This window comes from Ochotona princeps, chromosome 19, assembly GCF_030435755.1.
Source record: "Ochotona princeps isolate mOchPri1 chromosome 19, mOchPri1.hap1, whole genome shotgun sequence".
In the NCBI taxonomy this organism is placed as follows: Eukaryota; Metazoa; Chordata; class Mammalia; order Lagomorpha; family Ochotonidae; genus Ochotona; species Ochotona princeps.
Genome location: NC_080850.1, coordinates 37,376,029 through 37,402,684, shown reverse-complemented (window position 1 = coordinate 37,402,684; position 26,656 = coordinate 37,376,029). Strand labels below are relative to the sequence as shown.

At 43.1% G+C, this 26,656-nt stretch overlaps 1 protein-coding gene across 7 annotated transcripts in view; it reads right to left on the bottom strand.

Moving 5' to 3' along the window:
• The window catches only part of RAPGEF6 (Rap guanine nucleotide exchange factor 6), a 153,013-nt gene that overhangs the window by 120,223 nt on the left and 6,134 nt on the right, over window positions 1–26,656 (bottom strand). For 6 of the 7 annotated variants that reach the window (XM_058677723.1, XM_058677720.1, XM_058677726.1 and 3 more), the window contains exons 2-4: window positions 13,475–13,545; window positions 12,273–12,329; window positions 6,716–6,799 (exon numbers count right to left, since the gene is read on the bottom strand). In XM_058677723.1, the coding sequence (XP_058533706.1) occupies window positions 6,716–6,799; window positions 12,273–12,329; window positions 13,475–13,545 (212 nt within the window). Of the gene's footprint in view, window positions 1–6,715; window positions 6,800–12,272; window positions 12,330–13,474; window positions 13,546–26,656 lie in introns of those variants that run through there. The other variant, XM_058677725.1, reaches the window with a different exon arrangement.

The window sequence follows — 26,656 nt, the reverse complement described above, 5'->3', positions numbered from 1 at the left end:
CCTGCAGCCGCACTTCCCATCCAGTTCCATGCTTGTGGCCTGGGAAAGCAGTCGAGGACAGCCCAAAGCCTTGGGATCCTGCACCTGTGTGGCAGACCTGGAGGAGGTTCCAGGCTCCTGGTTTTGGATCAGCACAGCACCGGCCCGTTGCGGTCACTTGGGGAGTGAATCATCAGACGGAAGATCTTCCTATCTCTTCTCCTCTCTGTATATCTCACTTTGTAATAAAAATAAATAAACCTAAAAAAAAAAAATCATACCCCTTTTTTTGCCCCACCCCATTTCTCCATTATTAATCACATTCTACACCAGACTTATCATAAAAGTTTCCCTGGGTCTTTGCTCAGCATTTCTAAAGTCTCTGATGTCACATAAACCTCTACTGAACAAATCTGCATGGTTTTCTCTTGTTAATCTGTGTTTTGTTTTAGGCAGATCAATTCTAACTCTTATAGGTGAGTGTAAGTATTATCTTTTCTCTCCTATAATTTTAATAAAAATCATTTTTATGCACATGGGCTACATGATTGAATATAGCAGATGACAAAAGAATACTCCTTAAAGTATAACTTGCTTTATTATTTTGTATAAAAATCACATCTTTAGAAAATGGACAATGATATTTACTCATTACCTTTCCCAATCTCAGTAACTATCATAGACTGTCCCACGAAAGGATCAAGGCCTTGGTGCTTCAAATATTCTCTAGCTGAAAAGGCATGTTCTCTCATGCTTGCTTTAGCTAACTGCATTTCTACAGAACTCATTTTCACATCTGCCTCTCCAAGTGAACTTCCTCCATTGCCACACCACACTGAGGCGCTTTTAAAATAGAGCCTTAACCCTCTCCTCAATCCAGGGTGAATCAGGCTTGTATTTATCATTAGTATCTGGTAGTCATTCTATAAGTAAATGCTTATGCAAATGAATGAGCTTATACAGCAAAAAAATCAGCTCAATCCTAGAAGTGAATTTATTACAAAACAAGCTGTTTAAATTATTACTCATCTCCTTTGCTTATAAATTTTCCTATTCTATTGGTGTAAGTTATATAGAAAATTTCATTTCCAAATAAAAGGGGGGGGGCCTTTGATGCCTTGCTAAAATATACATAAGCAAGTACTTAGCAGACCTATTTCACAAAATTTCATGGGCCTCAGGAAAATTTTATGATTTGGAGCAGGATAAGAAAGCTCCTTCCTGTGCGGGAACATGCTGGGATCTCCTAACAGTCAACAGCCACATTCCAGGACGACCGTGAAGGATGGTGGAAAAGGAAAACCCACCTAGGGAACACAGCTTCAAGCAGTACAACTGTTATATATAGACAAATGGGCAGTTAGCAGCAGTTTGGTTAAATGACCAGGGACTTCAACAGAAAATCAGTAACAAAAATCTGGGAAAATGCATGTGACTAGGCCTCATTGAAGACATTCATGTCCCCTGCAAAGGCAGCTGTCAATAACCAGGCAGATAAAACAGCATGCTCCATGAATGTCCATCAACTTCTCCTGGCCTTGCTTCATCAATGGGACTATGAAGGAAGTGGACAGAGTGCCAAAAGACAGAGAATATACAGGATGGCTCCAATCTGAAAGCTGCAGCTGGATACCTGAGCTGCAAACAACAGACACTGAACCCATGAGCCACCGGAGGCAGGTGATCCACAGTGGATCTCCTCCCTGCTGGAGGCGACAGATACTCGTCCTCACTGAAGCAAACACTCGGGAAATGGATTTTCCTATAACGCTTTTTATACTCCTTTACTTGTGGACTGCAAAATGTTTTCCCCCAGTTTTAGCACTCCACACACAAGATTGTTTTCAACCAAGGAATTCATTTTGTACAAACCAAGGCACAGCATGCTTTGGTTTTAGTCAAAGAGTGGCTCTTCTCACTGGTGTATCTAATAACGCATTCTGAGAATTTGTGTTGCTTTCCAAACTCAGTCATGCTGGTGTGACAACTGTATACCCCCAAAAGGATTGCTTCCATGAATACAACAATGGTTCTACTGAATTAGACTTCTACATCACCACCTGAACCAACTGTCAGGTGTATCACAGGGCTATTCCACTGGCCCACCACTGATCTCAATTACTAGATGTAAAGTGGGTGAGTACACTCTAGGCCCAGAGCTCAGGACTCCCTTGAGAAGCAGTACTTCCACGGACACTAACTAACACAGCAACCAAAAAAGAACAACCAGGGCCCCTTGTTCCAACCATCAAGCCAGAGCAGCTGCTGGCAGAAACACTGAGTGGCGAGAGGAAATCAGAGGTAGCAACTACCATCTTAAGATGCAATGCAGAAACAATATTTTATGTTTACGGAATATATAAGAGTACTTTAAAAATCTGTAGAAAAATGGCACTGAAAGATTTTGGTGAAAAAAAAATCTGAAATCTGTAAGATTTTTTTTTTCTTAAATTTACTTTTACTGAAAATGCAGATTTACAGGGAGAAGAAACAGATCTTCCATCCTTTGCTCCAAATAGCCACAACAGCTGGAGCTGAGCCAATTCAAAGCCAGGAGCCTCTTCCAGGTAGGTCTCCCATATGGGTGCAGGGACCCAAGGCTTTGGGCTATCCCCAACTGCTTTCCCGGTCATAAGCATGGAGTCTGACAGGAATGGAGCAGCTGGGACACAAACTTGCAAGGTAAGGATTTAGTCATTGAGCCACTGTGCTGTTTCCCACTGGTTTTGATAATTTGCATTTTACATGAACTTTTTTTAAGACCTCACATATGCATGGAGTTCAAAAAAGTTCTGTACTATAAATTTCATTAAGTTCCCTACTGCACCAAGTTTTGAGGTATCCTCATTATATTTGCATATGTTAACCATTTTTCTCCTTTCTATTTACTCTCATTTTTCACATACAGCATGTAGAAGGTGAATATTCTAAGGTATTCTTAGAGACACAAGGGTAAAATGTATAGTTATGATGTCGAATAGTAACTATTCAGGTTGCACAGCTCCTTATTTTCAAGTGAGGCATCACTGGATGCTAAGTAGACATGAAAACAGAAAAAATGCCGGTTACATGATAGGAAATGCCAACGTGCTGTCAGTAGAGGGTGCTAGAGGAACACTGCACAGAAAACTGCAGCTAATGGTGGGCACGGGATGGGGGGACTGGAGGTCTTCAATCTGGTCCACATCCAACAAACCATTTGCATCCTACCAGGCGGTAGGTCCTGTGCTTGCCAGCCCTAGTCAGCGCATGCATTTCTCCACTCACGAACAGACTGCAACCAACACCTTCTCCAACTAAATCTGAACTGTAGCTTGGGGAGAGGACTTCTTTCCTAAATAGGTTATCCTACATTTTCATTTGCAGAAAATCATTTCTTCAAGTTTAATAGTACTGGAATTAAACTGACCCTATTCAAATTACTACTTGGGTTCTGTTGACTGACACAGTAATAAGTATCAGCTTGCTATGTTTTTATAATCTAAAATACTACTACTATGCTTCTTCTATACAAGGCAGCAATTGCATTTTGCTTGTATGATGCTACATTATGTTACCAGAAGACAGAAATAAAATACTTACTAATCTGAACAATCACCTCACAAAAATTATTGCAAATATCTTTTTTTTTAAAAGGCAGTTACAGAGAGAAAAGGAGAGGCATAGAGAAAGATCTTCCTTCCGCTGATTCACTCCAATGGCAACAACAGCTGGGCCAGTTAGAAGTCAACAGCCAGTAGCTTCCTCCAGGCACTGCAAGTGATAGCTTCACATGCTATGCCAGCAAGTTGGCTCAAATAAACAAATCTTTTAAGGAAAAAAAAAGGAAAACTACATGATCATTTTTCCAATTTTGTGTCTTTCTCTTCTTATACTGAATGATTTTCATAATTACCTTCAACAGCCATTCACTGTTCTAGGACATTTATGTAGATTAGTTTGTCTCTCTGGAGAAGACTATGAAATATTCTTTTATTGGCGTACTTTCACAAATGAGATAACGGAGGCACACACAGATTACTTAATCTGGTCAAGAAATGGTAGACAGGAATGCATGCCACCTAGCTGTGCAGTGTGAACCCTTGTAGACTTCTGGCAGGAAGTTTGAGTTTGCCAACATCTCATGAAAAAGAATCCAAAGTACATGTGTCAGAGACAAGGAAACTCAAATCTTTTTCCTTAACTAGAATAACTGAGAAAGTCTCATTTGTCTTCTTCCAAAGTTCCCTTTCTTCACTATTAATGATCTATTGCCTCTCTATAACCAATAGGAGAAACGCATCCAAAACCCACCAGTTTAATGAAATCACTAAGATTTAAACAAGATGTTATGTTACAGTGCAAACTTAGAACACACCAGAAATATAAATGCTACATGAATCCTGCCAAATATATCTAATGGCACCACTGAACAAATCTTCAAAATTCTTTCAAGGTGGGGCTGGTGTGGTGGCTTAGCAACCTAATTCTCTCCTTGTAGTGCTGACATCCCATACAGAAACATTTGTGTACCAGCTGCTCCACTTCTGATCCAGCTCTCCGCTTGCAGCCTAGGAAAAGGTAGTGTAGGATGACCTAAGGCCCAGGGTCCCTGCAAGTTGGGACACCTGGAAGAAATTCCTGGCTCCCAGCTTCAAACTGGCCCAGTTCTGGCCATCAGAACCATTTGGGGAGTGAACCAGCAGATGGAAGATGTGTGCACACATGCTCTCTGTGTCAAGGAGAAAAATTTCAAAAATAAAAATGTTTAAAATAAAATTCACAGCCAATAGGTTACAGTACCCACCGGCATACAAGTGGATTAGGTCTGGGGGTGGGCCAGGCTGGGCCAGTTCACCCACTGGCAAATCTAAGTACTAGGACGAGGTAGTACAGGACAGACCAGGTCAGGCCACAGCACCAGCCAGTTCACATTAGGGCCACAATTGGGGATTGGCTGGGCTAGGTTGGGTGGAACGCAAGCTAGAATGGGGCATACTGGGCTGGGTCAGGCTACAGCACCTGCTGGCAAATGCCAAGATGAGATGGGCCATGTGAGGTTGGGTCACAGCACCCATCAACACACACAAGTTTGGGGGCTGGGCAGTGGGAATGAAGTGCAAGCCCGACAGGGGAGATGTGGGGACTCCACTGTGGACCACTGCTCCTGCTAGTGAGTTTAACAGCTGGGAATGGGGCAGACCAGACCAGGCAGGGTTACAACACCTGTTGGCCTGCATGTAAGCTGGATTAGGGGAGAGCCACATTGCGCTGACTGTATCTACTGGTGCAGGCATGAACCAGGATAAGAGCTTGAACCAAAGCTGGTTGGGCTTTGCCACAGCATCAGCTGGCAAATGCTGGGAATGGAGGTAAGTCCTGTCGAGCTAGACTGCAGAACCACCTGCAGTGTGGAAGATCCAGAACAGGGAGTGAGTCTAGTAGGGAAACTGTGGGCACTTCTCTGATAGGATGCAACTTCCATTAGTGAGCCTGAGAACCAGAACTAGGGATGGGCCTGTCTAGACAGGTGGTGGCACCCATTGGCATTCAGTGCGGGCTGGAGGCGGGAATCGGTTGGGCTGAGATCGGCTTCAACACCCAATGATGTGTACGAGAACTGACAGACCGGACCACTGCACTGCACATGCTAGCAGGCACAGGAATCAGGGTTGGTGGCAGGCCCACTGCAGGTTATTGGGTCTCACTTTGACTAGGCCACAGCTCCTGCTGGTGTATGTGAGGGCCAAGTGTGTGGTAGGGAGGGTTGGGCTAGGCAACAGCACCCACTGACTTGTGTAAGAGATGGGGCTGGAACATGGAAGCAGCCAAAATGCCCATCAGCAGAGGATTGGATAAGAAAGCTATGGTTCATCTACTCCATGGAATACTACTCAGCTATTAAAAAAAACAAAATGTAGTTCTTTGTGGCCAAATGGGCTAAACTGAAAACCATAATGCTAAGGGAAATGAGCCAATCACAAAAGGTTAAATACCACATGTTTGCCTTAATTTAAGATGATATGATGTTATGTATAATATGTTATCTATGTTATATATTGTGTATAAACTAAAATTGAAATGTCAATGAGGTGGTCACAGAAGGTGGTTAAGAACTAGCATTTATTTTTAACATATTGGTTACTCATTACTATGTCAATTAATTCCATAATGATGTAAATTTTTGCTGATGGTATGTTGGAGCTTTTAATTGATCGGGATGATACTCTGCTGGCTCTGTCTTCACACCAGAGAGGGTATACCTAAGAAGCCGTTGAACTTGACTGGACAATAAGATGCTGGACCCTATGTTTGGTATATGCTTGCAATGAGGGAATCTCAACTGAACTTGAACTGTGGTTATGCAACAAGGTGGAGGAATCCACCATGGTGGGAGGGTTTGGGGAGGGGTGGGGAGAATCCCAGTACCTATGAAACTGTGTCACATAATACAATGTAATTAATGAATCAAAAAAAAAAAAAAAAAGAGATGGGGCTGCAGACAGATCCAACCTAGTAATTGTAACTACCAGTGATGTAGGTGACAGAATGAGTTGGGCTCTGTATTGGTGAGCACACAAATGCAAGGTCTAGGATCACCTCAAATGAGATTTCTTTGAGGGTCCACCCCAAATAAACCGCTGTGAGAAATAATACATCGCATCCCACACAGTTTCAATATAAATGACACAAACAGCTGCAGTGCTGCTATAACAGCTTGCATGCCACATATACTAAAGAGTCAATGTATATGTACCTGCATGGAGGCAAGACCATGGAGTCTTTCACAAGCACAGACCCAGAAAGCAGGATATACCAACATCTGGCAATCGTTTCTGAACTGTTGAAGTAAACAAATACAGCAGTAAATAAACATACATGTTAAATATGACACACATGAAACATGCTAAAACTGCAAATCATTAAGATACTATTTAGAAATGTGAGATATGGTTAGAGAGACCTTCTACATATAAGAAAAGATAATTCTTAACAAGTAACATAGGAGAAAAAGAAATTAGTAGACAAAAAAAACCAAATCATAACCCTGAGATACTTTCAAAAATTTTTTTTAAAATATATTTTTATTTTGAATTTTGAATTCAGAAAATTCTTAAAAGTTAGTCTGCTACAGAGGCTGTGGGAAAATTTTTTATTCAATGCTCAGTGATAATGTAAATCAAAATCAGTATCATTTTTCCAAAGCAATTAATACACAACATAAGACAAAGATGTCTTTATAACTTCAGTATTACCTCACGGAATTTATCAAATATAGAATACATTGTTGGGTCTGGCGCCGTGGCCTAGCGGTTAAAGTCCTCACCTTGAATGTGCCACGATCCCATAATGGCACCAGTTCTAACCCCAGCAGCCCTGCTTCCCATCCAGCTCCCTGCTTGTGGCCTGGGAAAGCAGTCGAGGACGGCCCAGAGCAATGGGACCCTGCACCCATGTGGGAGATCCAGAAGAGGATCTGGCTCCTGGCTTCGGATCGGCGCAGCCCTAGCCATAGCAGTCACTTGGGGAGTGAAATCATCGCTGGAAAATATTTCTGTCTCTCTTCCTCTCTGTATATATCTGACTTTGCAATAAAAATAAATAAATCTTTAAAAAAAAAGAATAATTCTTGCACCTGAACAGAATTTATTAATTTACTTTTTTAAAATTTACTTTAGTTTTAAAAAATAATTTACTCTTTATTGTTTGTTTTTTAATTTTCCTTTAGTTAACTACACAACAGAAACAAAAACTTCAAAAAAGCACAATATGTACAATTCTGTTAAAAAGAGGTAGACCACAGATATAAATTTAAGAGGCAAATATTTTCATGCAAATGTACAGTATACTATATAGTGGTAAAAAAGAACAAAAGCAAAGCATCAAAAAATCTTATGCTATAGTGGGTAAAGTCACTGCTTACAATACTGTCATTCTACACTGGCACCAGTTCGTGTCCCAGCTGCTCCACCTTGAATTCAAGTCCTTACTAACGAGCCTGGGAAAGCAGACAAGTAGCTCAGGTGCTTGCATTCCTACACCCACATCAGAGACTCAAGGGAGCTCCCAGCTCTGACCTTTGGCATGACCCAGGCCTGATCATGTGGTCACTTGGGGAGTAAACCAGCAGATGGGAGAGTTCTCTCTCCCTCACTCTGCCTCTCAAATAAATAAACAAGTAAATCTTGAACAACACAGGCCTCGCTTTCCCGGGGCCTCTAGGCAGCCTCTGGAGACTTGGGAGCGTGCAGAGCTAGTGGGTCTGGAAACTTCTGCACGTGTTTGGGTCCAAGGCTTGGGGCAAGGAGGCTGTCAGGACACCAGGCTGGCATGCTGCAAGGTGTGCTGGTGGACTGAGCTTGGGGACTCATTAAAATGCTTGAATTTCAGCTGGGCAGAGGAGTAGTGTCCCAGGTTGTCATATGTGCTGGAGGACTGGATCTGGAGTCTGGGGTGGGTGGGCAGGGCTTCAGGCCAGCACACCACCCTGTTGGAAGACCAGGCTGGGAAATCCATACGCTTATGAGAGCGGAGGCTGTGGATTGATCAGGATAGCGGGTAAATGATGTGTGGGAGGGGCTGGCGGGAACCACTAAGGGAGAACGTTACAGGTGATGAATGACTTCTAGGGGACTTGTGCTGATGGGGTCACAAGGTAAACAAGGGGGCTAAAGCTAAGCAGTTTGGACAGAGGCTAGAGGACCTTCCTGGGTCAGACTGATGCGCTCACATACATGGGAAATTAGAGATGGGATAGCTAGCATCAACCACTGCCAACCACTGTGACTCATTGGCACACACAAAGGTTAGGGCTGGGGGGGGCCTACCTGGCAGAGCTAGATCACAGAACCTGCCAGTGAGTGTCGAACAGGGAATAGGTCATGTTAGGTTGGGCCATGACATTAACCAGCATATCTGGGGGCAGATTCTGTGGGAGATTTGTGGACTCACCCCTGTGGTACTACCATACCAGTTTTATCCTCGCGAGCTGAGAGGATGATAGGTTGAGCTAGGCACGCTCATGGAACCTCCCAACACTCGTGTACTGGGGCTGGGAACAGGCTGGACTAATCCAGGCTACAGCACCCATAGGCACACCTAAGAATAGGGTGTTGAGCAGGCAGGGCTGCAACATCCACCAACACACACACAGGTAAAGACAGAGGGGACAGACTATGTCAGGTAAGGACCTAGTACCACTGGCACATTAAGATCTGGGTCTAGGAATGGACTGTAACTTGGGGAACTCCCTGGAGGGCTGTAGTTCCTACTTAACAGCATGTGAGTCAGGCCTGGGTGTTGTTCAGGCCAGGCAAGGCAGCTCCACTTGTCAGAAAGTATGTGGGCTGGTTCTCAGAGGAACAGATGAGGCAGGGCTGGGCCAAACCTTAGTACACTGGCAAATGCAGGAGCCAGGATGGGGTATGGGTCATGCTGGGCTAGGCTACTACATCTACCAGTTTGCATAAAAGCCAGCAATGGAGATAAACGGAGCAGCGTTAGGCTGCAGCAGCAAGCAGAGAGAGTTGGGACTGGAGGTGGGCAGGGTCAGGTCACACTGCAGCATCCAATGGTAAAGGCCAAGACCTGGGATGGGATATGCTGGGCTGGGTCAGAGCAACCACTGCCATGTGCAAGATATGTGGCTAGCAGCAGGCCTGACTGGGGAGCCAAGGGAATGTCCCAGCTGGGTTGTGGTTCCCACTGGTTAGTATGACAGCCAGGATGGGGGCGGCAATCTGCACAGGACATGACTGCAGTATACCTTGGCATGGATGTGGATTGAGTCTGGGGTGTGCCAGAATAGGCTAGACTGCAGCACCTGCTGATGTTAGCAAGAGTCAGGGTGGCTGCAGATCAGGCTGGGCTAGGTCTCGGCATCCACTGAACCACGCGAGAACTGTATCACGGCACAGATCAAGTGTGGCTGGACTGTAGCATCCAACAGTAAAGAACCAGACAGAATGGGTGTTGGGCTGGCTGGGCAAGCTCACTGTTCCAGCCAGGACAGGAGGTGGACTAAGCCAGGGCCAAGGACCCACCGGTGCATACAACATCTCCTTTGTCAGGATGCAGTCTCTGCAGGTGAGCCCAAGAACCAAGACTGGGAGCAAATCAGGCCAGGTTACAGCACCCGCTGGCACGTGCATGGGTCAGGTCTGGAGGCAGACCAAGCTGGGCCAGTTTATTACACCCACTGGCAAATCTGAGAACCAGGAGGGGGTGCAAGATCAGCCTGGCTGGACCGCCACACAAGCCAGTTTACATCAGAGCCGTGACTACGGGCATCCCAGGCTAGGCTACGCTGCAGAACTGACAGCATGAGCTAGAACTGGGGGCAGCCTAGGCTGGGCTAGCCTGCACCCACGGTGAATGCTGAGGTGGGCCATGCCAGACTGGGCCACTGCACCCACCCTGATGAGTCACTGCTCCTGCTTGGTGAACATAAGATCTAGGACCAGAGGTAGATCAGGCTAGGCAGGACTACAGCACCTGTTGGCCTGCATGTGAGTTGGGTTAGGGGGAGAGCCAGGCTAGGCAAAGTGACCGTATCCACTGGTACATGGATAAGTCAAAGTGCAGACTGATCAGGCTTTGCCACAGCATCAGCTGGCAAGTGCTGGAACTGGAAGTAAGTTCTGTCAAGCCAGACTGCAGAGTCACCTGGAAAGTGCAAGATCTGGGGTTGGGAATGGGCCTAGTAGAGGCCCCCCCAGTGGGCACGCCTCTGATGGGTTGCAGCTCCCACCAGTGAGCATCAGAACCAGGACTGCTTCACACACTGTTATGCACAGGAACCAGGGCTGGGGGCAAACCCAGTGGGGGTTATTGGGGGTAAATCCAATAGGGTTGCATTTACTGCTGCTGTACATGAGGACAGCATGTGTGGTAGGCAGGGTTGAGCTGGGCCCATCATTTACTGGATTGTGTAAGAGATGGGGCTGACCAACAACTGCAATCACCAATGTGTGCGTAGGCTGATGTGGGTCTTGGATTGAGCCAGATCCCTGAACTGGCTAGCATATACAGGAATCAGGTCTGGCGTCACCTTAGATGAGGTTTCTCTGGGGATCCTCCCAATTGAATCGCTGGATTCAGAACTTCTACCGCGGAGAAAATTACAGGATCTGTGGTCTCATCATGGAGTGCATGCGTCAGAACTGAACTCCTCAGTTGCTGAATCTATGCAGCGGATGGGATATCCAGATACACATGGAGGATTTGGCAGTCCACTGGGGCTTGCAGAGGACATCTAGTACTACAGCAGACGATGGAGGGCAGATAAAGTGGACAATTCTCCCAGTCAAGCACTGACAGCAAGTATCTGGACGAATGGAGACTCTAAGGTAGACTATGTCAGCCAATGGACCTTGCAAAAATTTCCTCATTCTTGGAGTAATGAAATCAACAGCATTTCAGAACTACTGAAACCACTTAAGCAGTACCCTTGGGGCATGCTTCACATCAGGAACCTTGGGATGACATCGGGTGGCCAGTCCCTATCCCTGAATACTGATACAGTTAGGATACTAGATGTGGCTTCTCCCCCTCTTCCCCCACCTTTCCCCAGATACAGTAAGAAGGAAACTGGAAACAATGGTTTCATCCTCTTTCCCTTATTCCTTGACCTTTCACAACCTAACCAGTGGCCACACGGGCATGTATCCTTCTCAACTATGCAAACATCATCAAAAATAGAATAAAAACAAGGCCTGGCTGTTTATAAGTCCAAAGGTAGTAAAAGTAATCTATGGTGGTAGAAGATCTTCAATTACCTCTCCAAGAAGAGTTGACTAGATTCTTTTGGGAAACCAGCACATTCCACATTTTCATGTGGGTAGCAGTTACAGATGTGTATATTCATTAAAATCTGTTGCACATCAGGGCCAGGGCTAATTGGCTCAAGAGGTTAATCCTCCACCTCCTGGCTGCTCTACTTCCCATTCAACTCCCTGCCTGTGGCCTGGGAAAGCAGTCAAGGATGGCCCGAAGTCTTGGGACCCTGCACCCACATGGGAGACCCAGAAGAGGCTCCTGGCTTCAGATCAGCTCAGCTCTGGCCATTGAGACCATTTGGGTAGTGAACCAGTGATTCAAAGATCTTTTGTTTCTCCTTTTCTTCATAAATCTGTCTTTCAAATAAAAATAAAAAAACCTTCAACATAAAACATAAATAAATTCCATTGCACTGTATATCTCACACTTATAAACATATTTCAATTTACACAAATTCTTTCAGAATTAAATGAATGTGAATGCTGGAAGTGAAAATTTAAGATAAAATAACTTAAGCTAATTTTGGAAATACTTACCAAAAAAGAATCTGATTACCACTGTATCTCTCATAGCGTGCTCTTGCAGACATTAATCTAATACAGAAAAAAAAAATTGAAAATTTTCATTCATACTATTTAAAAATTGTAATTTTCAACAATATTTTCTTTAATATACTGGTTAAAAATTGTAATATTCATTTACAATAATAAATAACCAACCTCTAAATTTTCTCTAAAATACAAGCATTTGAATTACATGTATGACTTTCAAAAACAGCATTCAAATACTATCAAGTAGCACTGACTATGAAACTCTTATATACATCACAAAAATCTATCAGGTCACAACGTGTTTATGTCTGGTTCAGTACTAAACCTTCAGTGTGAAGGTAAGTTACTAGTAGAAATGAAACACAACAAGAAAAATCTGGTACACAAATATATAAATTTGCTTGCAGCTAAAAAATGCTGTAAGACAAGCAGGGCAATCCATTTTAAAGAAAAGGAATGAGCTCACACACTATAGATCTTGTCCACTAAGCTTATTCCAAGTCAAGAGTGTTGCTCCCTCCAATGTAATACAACACTATCACATAACACGCCACACCTAACTTAAGCATTTGGCATGGTAAGCATCAACACAAACTACAAGAAGGAAGTATCCATTTTATTTTCATTAGCTAGCTCACGCTGAGCATAGTGCTTTGCCTTAGGTACAGATTTAATATCCAAACACTGTAACAGGATACTAGCATTATCCTTGCTCTCATGGAAGATGAAAACTATAGTTTAAGACTGGCTTAAGGTCACACAGCTAGGAAAAACTGGCTTAAAAAATACCAATGCCAGAACGAGTGTTTGGCCTAGCATGAAGACATTTGGTTGGGAACAGCCACGTTCCCCATCAGAGTGCACGGGCTGCTGGCTCCCACCTCCAGCCTCGTGCTCATGGACACCTGGGAGGCAACAGTGATACAGATTAAGTAGTTCGGTCCCTGCCACCCACATGGACACCAGGGCTGACCTGGTTCCTACTGGATCCCTGCCACCCATGTGGAAGTCTAGGATGGAGTCCCTGGTTCCTCACTGTTACAATCCTTTGAGGGGTAAACCAGGGATGAAGTTCCCATCTCCTGCACTCAGTCTCTCCCTCTCTCCATGACTTTCAAATTAATAAATAAAAAATTTAAAGTGAGTAATTGTATAGCATAGTCTCTTAAACATGGCACTACACTTACCTAAGCTGGTGTTCCCTGAGATTTGATAATATTTCCATTCCATGAAGATAAGAATAAATAGTATTTAAGTCCTGTGGAAGAAAAATGTTCTTAGATTATTTTTCAAAAATACTTCAGATATCCCACAAATCTGATTTATAAGGGAACAACAATTTATGACTGAGCTCTCAACTATGAAGAGAACAAAACCTCTGAATTGTAAAAGATCTGAAAATGTAGACAAGAGAACACCTTCAACACAGAACGCCTTTTCACCATGATAAATGGCCTCTACTTAGTGTCAGACACCAAAAACTTATCACTTCATATCAAAGTATATGAAACAACGTGTATTCCATAGTAACCTCCAAATCCCTAAAAAAAGTTTTATATCCTCATTAAAATATTTTCTTTCCTCCAGATTATACAGTTTTCCAATAATTACAAATTTCAGCGTTTTAAAAGTTCTGGCTGACATTTCAAGATGACTGATTTATTAATTCTCTTAAAATGAAACTTTTCTTACAGAAGCGCTTTCTCAAGAGATTCAAAATCCATCACTGAAGAAAAACAGGATGAACAGGATAGTGCTACTGTTCACTAAGAAGCAGGACACCGTTCTCAGGGCCCGGCGGCGTCGCCTAACGGCTAGAGTCCCCGCCTTGAATGCGCCAGGATCCCATATGGCCGCCGGTTCTTACCCCAGCAGCTCCACTTCCCATCCAGCTCCCTGCTTGTGGCCTGGGAAAGCAGTTGAGGACGGCCCAAAGCTTTGGGATCCTGCACCCACATGGGAGACCTGGAAGAGGTTCCTGGTTCCCAGCTTCGGATCGGCACAGCACCAGCCGTTGCGCTCACTTGGGGAGTGAAACATCGGATGGAAGATCTTCCTCTCTGTCTCTCCTCCTCTCTGTATATCTGACTTTGCAATAAAAATAAATAAATCTTAAAAAAAAAAGCGGCAAGACAGCGTTCTCTACTCCTCACTCCGATAAACAGAAAGTGATATAAACTGATGTTATTTATGCTGATGCAGTGTGATGATAAAAAGTAGACACATTTAAATTCTCCACGTATAATGTACCTATGTATTTAATACTCCCCTTACTGAAGGGTGAACATCTTCCAAACACGACCCTGCTGCCTCAATACACAACTAGACTACAAAACAACCAGATGATAATGAGAAGACCATTTGTTCTCCAGCAGGGTAAGAGTTTTGGAGTAACAATCAGCAACAATATTACCTTCGATGGATTGAACCAAATCATCTATGCTAAAACTAAAATTACAGTGAAAAAGATTTTGAAGTATCCCAAAACAAGGACAAATAGATTAAAAGAGGAAACCACAGCAAATGAGAAAGATTCACAAAACTTCAGAAAACAGCAGAACAAGTAATGACGTGGTAAACTATATTTCCAAAATGGCCATAAACATACATTTTATCCTATTTGCTCTTTAGTAATGGGATCCTGCCAGCCCACAACCAAGAAGTGGAAGCTATGTGTGTGCTCTCACATGCATCTGAGTTGGCCCCTATTTGTTCTGACAAATCAAATGTCATTAGTGACAATTTCTGAGACTCAGGATCCCTGACTCCATATTAAGGCTATAAGGGAGCCCCAGCTATCTTTATTTTTTTTTTAAGATTGATTTTTACCTCGAAGAGAGAAACAGAGAAAAAGGGGGCAGATGGGAGGACAAGAGGAGTATCTTCCATCTGTAGGTTCACTCCCCAAATGACTGAGCTGATCTGAAGCCAGGAACTTCTAGGTCTCCCATGCAGGTGCAGGGTCTCAAGGCTATGTGCTAGAATCAAGTGCCAGGAACCGCCTATGGGTCCTCTATGGGACAGCAAGAGCCCAAGCATTTAGGCCATCTTCTATGTCCTTCTCAGATGCACAACAGGGAGAGTATGCATGTATGGGAAGTAGAACAGCCAGGACCTAAACCAGCACTCACATGGAATGCTAGTGGCATACCCAAGGAACTTAACTATAACAAAATGCTGGCCTCTCAAATTAGCCTTAAAGAGAAAGACCATAAGGCTGGTGGCGCCATGGCCTAGCAGCTAAAGTCCTCGCCTTGAATGTGCCAGGATCCCATATGGGCGCCGATTCTTTTTTTTTTTTAAACATATTTTTATTATGCATCAAGGTGAAGGAATTCATGATGGGGGAAGGGTTTGGGGTGAAGGGGGGGAATCCCAGTACCTATGAAATTGTGTCATGTAATGCAATGTAATTAATGAATAAATGAATATTAAAGAAAAAAAACATATTTTTATTGCATTTCAGTTTTTTTAATTAATTACATGGCATTATGTGATACATTTTTTATGCACTGGGATTCCCCTCGCCCCTCCCCACACAGCGGATTGCTCCACCTTGTTGCATTTCCATAGTTCAAATTCAGTTGACATTCTTTCATTGGAGGTATTTACCAAGCATAATGTCCAGCATCTTATTGTCCTGGTAAGTTCAATGGTTTCTTGGTGAGACCATCTCTGGTCTGAAGGTAGAGCCGGCAGAGTATCATCCCAATCAATTAAAAGCCCCAACATAATATTTCCAACCATTTACAACATTGTGGCATTAATTGACATGGTATTGATTAACCAATATGTTAATAGGAAAATGCAGGTTCTCAACCACAGCCTGTGACTTATTCATGGACATTTCAATTTTGGTTTATATTCAACTGTGTTCTATACACCTTAAAATGGCTTAGATTGCTATTCAGCTGTCTCATGCCTATTTTAATTTTAGTATTTAGCAGTTTATGGGCGCCGATTCTAATCCCGGCAGCTCCACTTCCCATCCAGCTCCCTGCTTGTGGCCTGGGAAAGCAGTCGAGGACGGCCCAAAGCCTTGGGACTCTGCATCCGCATGGGAGACCTGGAAGAGGCTCCGGGCTCCTGGCTTCGGATTGGCTCAGCTCCAGCTATTGCGCTCACTTGGGGAGTGAATCATCAGACAGAAGATCTTTCTGTCTCTCCTCTCTGTATATCTGACTTTGTAATAAAAATAAATCTTTAAAAAAAGAGAAAGGCCACAAGCAATAGCATCAAGACAACAGTTAAGTGAGCGATGCCTTCTTAGTCCAGCCCACCAACCGAGTGAAACTAAAGGAGTAAGATCCTACTTAAGGTTCTATTGGGCTTCAGGAACCAAATATTCAGACAAAATCAGCAGAAAAGAGGTCAACCGAATCCTGGCTTAAGGCTGGCTCACAGAAGGCTGACTAAGCTGTAGACCTATCCAATGATGGCCACTCATCATTTCCTGAGTCCATAAGTACAACTTCAGGAGCTGGTTACTAGAATCACTTCCACAGTGAGTCCATGAAATTTGTGTCAAGTGCTATCACAGAACAAAAACTTGCAAATAGGGACCTTTAAAATTTCCCCATTTTCTATAAGACAGTATATAAAAAATAGTATTCTGTTCAGAAGAGTGAAGAAAAGCAACCACACAAACTTTGAGAGTCTGTATCATTTTCTGCTAAATTCACGCAAAGCCTGCAGAAAGCAGGAGGACCCTTAAAAGCAACTGTGTTGGCCACCATAGTTTGAATCCAGCTTAGCCGAGTCTCCGACAGAACACTGCTGCTTACAGCTGAAGGAGAAGCCTCAGCCTGGTGAACACATTCAAACAGGGGCGACGTTAGCCTACAGATTTGCATTAGGACTATTTTAACTCTGATTCTGCATCACAACATGGCCTAGAAACATCTACACTTCCTGCTCTGCTACAGAGAAGACATCATGCTGACAGAAAGAACAAGTAGTAACATGAAGTAGCTGGCAGCTTGGTGCCTCAACAAATCGAGATAAACCCAAAGATGACAAAACCAACCACTTTAGTGAAGTTTTTAGGGACATAGGAAATTTCCTTCAAAATTTAAGAAAAACTGTTGGGAATTCAGATGTAGATCAAGATGAAATAAGGGAATGGATTTCTTCACCTAAAACAATTAAACATCAAAACAAAATACAAAGAAACATTTTTCAACAGATAGGACATCACCAAAGGACGATTCCTGAAAGCAAAGAAACAAACGTGGTGATCCTTGTGAGCATCTGACCTTTCTGCTTGGTGGTACCTGGGTTTGAGAAGGTGGCCCAAGGGAACAGAACTGAGAACAGAAGGGAGACAGAATGCATGCAGCAGAAACAGACACAAACAGGCAACACAGAAACAAGTGTTCAGACAGTTACACGGAATCCGCTTGCATGTAAGTTGAGTATGTAGTAACTATCACACTCCCATGTAAAGTCAGATGAAGAGTAACCTGAAAAGACCAGGAAAGTCATCCTCACCCAGGACCGATTTTGCCCCTGGTGACTTTAGCAACATCTGAAGACATTTCAGGTTTTCACAATGAAGAGAGGGTGGGGCCAGCTTCGAAGCTAGAGGTATTGCTAAACACCCTCCTAGGCCAAGGACAGGGCCTTAGAACAAAGGATTATCTGAACCATAATGGTCAACTGCGCTTAGTTTTAACACATTTTGGAGCAGGGGTAATAATATCCCAAACTCACACAAGGACAGAAAGAGTTCTTGTTCTCACAGCCAGACTGCAAAATCTCTTATTTCACTGAGCACATTTATACTCTGAAGCCTCTGGATTCAATACTGTGGCAAAACTGACATGAGACTAAATGCAGCCTTGGTGCTGTACATCACAGTGCAAAAACAGGTCTAAAAGTTGGTTTCCAGGGTGCTAACTTGTGACCAATAATTACAGTTGCAAAATGTACACTAGTTACCTAACTCTGCTCAAGAACAAAGTCCAAGAACATTTACTGGAATATAAAACATCCAGAATATAAAAAGAAAATTCACCATCTCTGGTACTAAATACAAAACTACCACTCGGGGCTGCTGCTGTGGCACACTAGATAAAGTCACACCTGTGATGCTGGCATTCCATATAGAAGCTTGCTGGAGTCCCCACTAACAGCCAGAGAAAAGCAGCAACAGATGGTTCAAGTGTTTGGGCTCCTGCCACCCATGTGGGGGACCCAAATGAAACGCACAGCCCCCTGACTTTGGCCCGGTGCAGTCATGGCTGTTGAGGCCATCTCGGGAACGAACCAGCAGATGGAAGGCAGAGCTCTCTCTCAAACTCTTTCAAATAAATAAATAAGTCCTCCAAACACATACACACAGAGCAGGAAATAACAATCCGCAATGAAGATGAAGATCAATCCAAACCAAACTGATTCAGTAAACACACAAACAATAAACCAGTAGAAAAACATCAGAAATAAAACTCTACTCCATAAATTTAAGAAAATACAAAGCCCACTAAGCTTAAAAGAGGCTTTAAAAAAAAAAAACTATCGGGCCCGGCAGCGTGGCCTAGCAGCTAAAGTCCTCGCCTTGAAAGCCCCGGGATCCCATATGGGCGCCGGTTCTAATCCCGGCAGCTCCACTTCCCATCCAGCTCCCTGCTTGTGGCCTGGGAAAGCAGTTGAGGACAGCCCAATGCTTTGGGACACTGCACCCGCGTGGGAGACCCGGAAGAGGTTCCAGGTTCCCGGCTTCGGATTGGCGTGCATCGGCCCGTTGCGGCTCACTTGGGGAGTGAATCATCGGACGGAAGATCTTCCTCTCTGTCTCTCCTCTGTATATATCTGGCTGTAATAAAATGAATAAATATTTAAAAAAAAAAAAAAAACTATCTGAGAACAAAGTCTTAGATGAAAAATACATTCAATGAGATCACCAGCACAGAAGACATTGCAGAAGGAAAAAAAAAAAATAGTAAATCTGAACACACAGGAATGGAAATTATTTAAAAATACATACATACAGAAATACGAGCACAGCTACAGGCCAAGTACAAGCAGTTTAAGTGGTGTTGGAGTTTAGAGGAAGAACCTAAGGAAGGTAGTTGAAAAATGCTACCAAGCCCCGGATAAATGATTAAAACTATGAACTCATGTAAGTAAAACAAATCTCACACCACTCACTACCTCATAATAAATTACTTTAAGGGAAAATCCCAGTACCTATGAAACTGTGTCACATAATACAATGTAATTAATGAATAAATTAAAAAAAGAAGTACCCCCCAAAAAAATTACTTTAAAAAACACGGTAAAGAGAAAAATTGTAGAATTAGCCATAAGATAAATCAAGTAACAAGGAACAAAGCAAATTTATAATTATAGAAATTATAGCAGATTTCTCCCCAAAGCAGTACAATCTAGAAAACACTGGAAAAGTATAAAGTCTCAAAAGAAAAAAAAAAAAACTTAATAAACCTACAATTCTCTTCTCAGTCAAAACCTTTCAGAAGCTAAGACAAGTACTTTTCAGACAAGCAAAAGCTTAACCAACTTATCACTAGCAGACCTGGTATTTAAAGAACAGGTACATTTTAGGATTAAACTTATGATTCAAGATGTGTCATTCCTACCACTATAAAACAACAGAAGAGCAGATAAAGCTGTGGTGCAGCAGGTTAAGCCACTACCTGAAGACCTGGCTGCTCACCACTGATCCAGCTTCCTACGAATGCAGCTGGGAAGGCAGCAGAGGGTGGCCCAATTGTTTGAGTCTTTGCATCCATGCGAAGACCTGGAAGAAGCTGCAGGCTCCTGGCTCAGCCCTGGCACAGCCCTAGCCACTGTGGCCACTTGGAATGAATTAGTCAAGACAAGGAGATCAAGCTTCTCCACCCTTGAATTCCAGCTTTCAAAAATTTTAAAAATAATAAATAAATCTTATTAAAAAAAAAACCACCACTTGCCCAACCAGCATCCCTTATAAACACCGTTAAGTGTAGAGGCTGTTGCATTTTGGATGCAACTGTATGCTAACACACTTGGGGAATATGGCCCAAGTACTTGGGCCCTTGCTGCTGTATGGGAGATGCAGATGGAGTTCAGGCTTCTGGCTTCAGCCCGACTCAGCCCCAGCCACTGCAGCCACTTAAGCAGTAAAGCAGAGACGAAAAAAATTCTTTCCTTCTACACTGTCTTTCAAAGAAATAAATGCATCTAAAAAAAAAACTGTAAACATTTCAAAAATTTTGCAAAATTTTCTTTAATTTCCCTTCCCCAAATTGTTTTGAAATATATTCTAACAGACATCTTTTTATTTTTTATAGATTTATTTACTCTTATTTTATTCAAAGATTTATTTTTATTGAAAAGGCAGATTTTACAGACAAGGAGAGACACAGAGAAAGATCTTCCATTCACTGATTCACTCTCCAAACGGCCACAATAGCTAGAGCTGAGCTGACCCAAAGCCAAGAGCTTCTTCCTGGTCTCCCATGCCAACGCAGCGCCCTAAGGCATCGGGCCATCCCCTACTGCTTTCCCAAGCCATAAGCAGGCAGCTGGAAGGGAAGGAGAGCAGCCAGGACACAAACGGCACCCAAAGGCTACCATGCCAGGCTCCTTAAGTTCACTTTTCTAAGTGCTTACTGTTTCATGTGAAATCACCTAAGACTCAACAGTTCTGCACTCCATGTTCACTTTTCAATCCTTATCTTCCTTCACATTCTCTGTAGCATTTGAACACTGACAGAATTACAAATTCACTCCCTCTTATTGAAAGTCTTGCCACTTCCAACCTCTTCTGTTACCTGGCGCCCTGGGTTCCTGTCCCAATACCCACTTAGCAATGGTGACAGATTCCACTGCTTCCTAACTGTGTAACCTGTAACCACTCCAATGTGATTGCATTTCCCCACAAGTAAAAAGTGCATAATACCTCCTTTCACAAGGTTTCAAGAATTAAATGTACAAGAAGCCTTCAAAGTTTGTGGAAAATACTCATTATGAAAAAACTATGCAAGGATTTCAAAACTTTTTGTACCAAACAAGTACTTTTCAATTCTACTCTGGTCTCACAGGTAAAGCTTGTACAGCAACGGCAGGCACTCAGTGAGCATGACTTGCTATCACTGTTAGCACGACCACCTTTCTGCTCTGGCCATTCTGATTTTCATTTGGAGGCTTGTGTTATTTTCTTAGTCCCTTAAACGGTTGTAAAATGTACGTTCCCACCTTTGTCACATCTACCCTTTCCTGCCTAGAGACTGGGTACAATAAAAAAGATACTCTACAGCCAAAGCCTTAACTTCCATAAACACACCATGATGTCCATTATTTCTATTTCTTATCTAGAGTTTTCTGGTAAATCAACACATTTAACTGGAGACTGAACATTTGCACCTGGTTGCCCAATCAAATTTCTAAGTACAGTATAGCCAAAGCAACATTTCCTGACTTAGGTGACAACACTGACACTCAGGGGCCTAAAATGTTCATTTCTGCTTTCTGATCAGCTTTGCTAACCTTCCTATACATGGAGCAACATGGTTATGAGAAAACAGCTTTCAGGCCTCTCCTCTCTGTCCATTCTCACACTGCTGCCACAGTGATTATTCTGAAAGCCAAACCAAACTCTTAACAAAGACCACACAGTCATTCATAACCTAGATCCTGACCACTCTTCTAAGCTATCTATTTCAATACTCATCCCTGTCCCCAGAGTCCAGGTGTCCAAGCAAACTATGTGCACATACCACAGTAATCTTATGCCCTTGCATACGAAGCTCCTTTTAGGAAACACACTTTCCCTTTTACACCTAAATTTTTAAATATTCTAGGCTCAAATTAGGATCCCTTTTTCTAAAATAACTTGAATGGTGCCTGTCTACTTTTTTTCACCAACAGCCTTTCTATAAACTTTTGCACACTTCATGTGTATAATTACCACAAAAGTATAAGTTGAAAAAAAATAATAGAAATCATATCAAGCTCATCTACTTTCACTTTACATGAAACTTACTGTAAGTTTCATTGACTGGCATAAGTTGGGACATTGGTTCAGGATCCCTCTCACCTTAACATTACATAAAAAGGTACAACATTTACACGCAAGTAGAGTACTTACAGACTTTAAATCATTTCTAAGTAACTTATAAGATGTAATAAAATGTAAATGTCATGCAATTATAACACTTAGAGCATAACAACATACATGTTCAACACAGGCACATCTTATCCCCAAATATATTCAACCCACGTCTGAAACTACAAATACAGAAAGAGCTGATAATACATCATATAGCATAATCAAGACCAAACAAGGAACATTTATTCAAGGAAAATTTAGGCATCTATGAAGCAGATCTGAGTACAGAAAGAACAGTTCAAAGCTTTAAAGTCAGCCTAAAGTTCATTGTGCAGATAAACTGAAAGCCAGGGAGGTTCCTTCCTGCCGAGTCACATGATCTTCTATGTGCAATTCGTGTAACTAGCTGACCCTATCAGCTCAAGGATTTCTGGAAGACGTGCCTAACCACACTGATAAACACCTCCCAGGTGGTGCTATTTTCTCTATTTACTGAAGAGATCTGTCCATTGGTTCTGCTAGTACCAAAGCCCTGAAACCCTTCACCTGCCAAAGGTTCAGTTCATGGCCAAGCAGGAAAGAATATGCCAAAGAACCCCAGGAAGTGCTGCTTATGTGCCTCAACAGCTAGTGCTTTCAATACAGTTACTCCTGTTTTTATTTACAACCATAGCTCAGTTTCACCAGGCAGAGTTCCACCCAAAGGCAACGCCCAACGATAACCGCCACCTTATGGTTATCGCCACCATCAGACGTGTCTTGACCTTACTCAAGCTCTCCACGCGCTTTCACTTTGGAAAAACTCACAAAGGAAGCTCCTGGACCTCTCAGGATTAGAATCTTCTAAGAAACTCCCAGGTGGCCACCGCCTTTCCTCACACTGGCAATCTCCAACAGATATCAAACAAGGTGACTCGAAGTAAAAGCCCCATCCACAATCCATTCAGTTTACAAATGAAGGTCAAAGGACCCTAAAAGTACAAATGGGTTCCTTTTCTCCCGTACCCTCTGAATGTACATCTGCTGTGGAAACACACAAGAAAATCTTTGTTCTGCAAACCTCAGAAATGTGCCAACGACTCACTCAAAAATGACTCCCAGCACAATGGTGGTCTTCTGCCAACACAGAAAGACCTCTAAAAGTGTACGCTTAACGGTCTTTACCATAAATTTTAAACAATTATGACAATAAATTATGTATTATTCCAGTTTTAAGCCTCTCAACGTTTACTTCAAAACTTATTTCAAAACCTTCACTGATTTTTAATAGACAAGCATAGTAACATCTAATTGAGCTAGACATTTTTTTAAATGTATTCATTTTTATTGGATTTTATCTACCAAAAGTTGTAACCATTTCATGAGAAAAAAAATAACAAAACTGCATCCTCTTTTAAAAATAATTTCTTTTTCTTGGAAAGACAGATTTACAGAGAGATCCTCCAAACTCTCATTCAGTCCCCCAAAGAGCTGCAATGGCCAGAGCTGAGCTGATCCGAAGCCAAAAACCAGCAGCCTCCTCTGGGTCTCCCACATAGGTGCAGGGTCCCAAGGTACTGGCCATGCTCTGCTAGTTTCCCAGGCCATAAGCAGACAGATGGATGGGAAACAGAGCAGCCAGGACGTGAACAGGTGCCCATATGGGATCCCAGTGCTTGGAAGTAGAGGATTAGCCAGTTGGGCAACTGTTCTGAAGTTCCAAGTCCCAGCTCTTCTTATCCTAGCTCCAACTGCTTATCTAACTTCTTATCCTAGTATTCTGTTGATGTCAATATCAGATGTCCTGGGAGGCAGCAAGCACTGACTCAAGTACTTGGGTCCACTGCAATCACATGGGAAACTCAAACCGAGTTCCTTTCTCCCACTTCAGCCAATTGCCACTTATTGGAGCATTTGGGGAGTGAACTACTGGATTAGAGTCCACCTTCGTCTCTTTGTCCATCTCTCTCTCTCTCTCTCTCTCTCTCTCTCTCTCTCTCACACACACGCACACACACACACACACACACTTCCAAAGGTTAAGTGGAAGGTGTTTGGCACAGCACTAAGACACTGGTTGGGATGCTCACTTTCTCTGTCGCAGTGCCTGGGCCAAGTCCAAACTCTTCCGATTTCAGCTTTCTGGGATGTGCATCCTGTTAATGTGCATTCTGGGAGGCAGTAGGCAATTGTCCAGGTACTTGGGTCCTTGCCACTCACCCAGGAGACCTGGATGGAGCTTCTGGCTTTTGGGTGCAGCCTGGTTGCTGCGGACATCTGGGGTGTAAACCAGTGGAGAGGAGCATTATCTGCCTATCTGTCAGTCTGTCTTTGCCTCTTAAAACAAACAAAACCTGAAAATGGTTTATCTGTATTCTCTGTGATATTTTCCCAAAATGCATTTTGAAGCTATCCAAAAAAGGAATTGTTATTTCAACACATAACCAGATTTGTCAAGAACAGTCAAACGAAATTCGTTATGGTAAATGTACTTTATTCCCTAAGATTTATTTACTTATTTGAAAGTAAGAGTTACACAGAGAGCAGGAGAGACAGAGCTCATCCATGCCCTGGTTCACTCCCCAAGTGGCCACAATGGTCATGGCTGGGCATAGGCAAAGCCAGGATGCAGGAGCTTCCTTCTAGTCTCCCACATAGGCGGCAGGGGCTCAAGCCCTTGGGTCATCTGCTGCTGCTTTCTCAGGCACATGAGCAAGGAGCTGGATCAGAAGCAGACGAGCCAGGACTCAACGTGGTGCCTTGAGATGTCAGCACAATGGGTGCCATAGTACAACCCACTATGCCACAGCACTAGTCCTCTTTACTCATTTTAGTAATACTAACAGCAAATTTCGCTGTTGTCAAATTTCATCAGGTTTTTAAAACTAGCACCACAAACCAACAGAATAGTAAACAAACAATATTTTCCACATTTAAAAAAGTATGTATTTAACCGAAAAGTAGAGTTACAGAAAGAGAAGAAGGGGCAGGGGATGAGGGAACAATAGAGGGGGGAAAAAAAAACCCTTCCATTCACTGGCTCACTAGCAAAATAGCCCCAGTGGCCAGGGCTTGGCCAGTCCGAAGCCAACCTTTATCCAGAACTTCTAGATGGATGAGTGGGGTGGGGGTGGGGAGATCCAAGCAGTACTGGACCCTCTGCTGCCTTCCCAGCCAGAAAAGCAGGAAGGTGAACGTAGAGTAGCCAGGAAACAAAGCATCACCCAGATGAAATACCAGCACTGCAGGCACAGCCTAAACAGCCATGCAGCAATGCTGGCACCCACTGCTTTCTTTTTATCATTTATTCTACAGACATTTGGGTTTCCACTAGCCAGGACCGCATGACAGACACTGGGAGATGGAAACTACATTGTCCTCAGGGAGCTTACAGCCATAGACAAACATGCTGAAATCACAACGGCAGAGGACTGAGGAACGGTATTCTGGGGACCAGGATGGAAAGGTAAGGAATGCAAGCACAGCTGTGCTGAGCAGCCCTGGGGAGGAGACTTCAGTAGAATCTGAATTTGCCAAACCAGAGATAGTTTTCCAGTGAAGACACTCTATTGAACACTTATACATTCATGATCTCATTTAGTTTACAACAATCCACAAAAGTCATAACATTTAGGTAACATGCTTAGTGTCACTCCAATTCTCAGTACGAAAGTACAAATGAGAAGTAGGCTTACCAAAATACAAGATCCAAGGCTGATAAAGTTACTCCCTAGTCCACTATGAGATCATGCTCACAGAAGCAATTATTTGGTATTTTTTGTGCCCTCTACCAAATAGAATCTAACAAAAGCAGTTAGTGATCACCTTCTGAAAGGACCTCTTCTGCTCTCCTTTAGCCCATAACCGTTTCTTTTCATCCCCCTATTTCTTTGATATTACAACACCCAAGGGGCTACCCTCAGTCCTTTCCAACTCTCACTGTGCGTTTCACCCTGCACTTTTCCATCAAGCATACGATTTCAGTGCTGATCCATATACTGTCAACTCTCAGACAAATTCAGCCCCATAGCCTGGCTTGAATCACCGAATGCTCACTCAACATCTCTATCTGTCTCTCCCTGTTGGATTATCCACCAGTGAATTCTCTCCTCCCCGCAAGTCTGCACCTTAAAAACATACAGTCATACACTCTTACCCTATTAGAAAACTAAAACATCCTCTAAGTTCCACTTTGTTTATGGAACCCAGACCTCTTCTGTGTAAGTCAAAGTTAGGAAAGTTTTGCTAGACTTGCCCTTGTGCTACTGCTGAGGAAACAAATGTAAGGACAGAGCACACCTAAGTCAACTATAGCATCAGGGACCGAGAGGCCGTTACT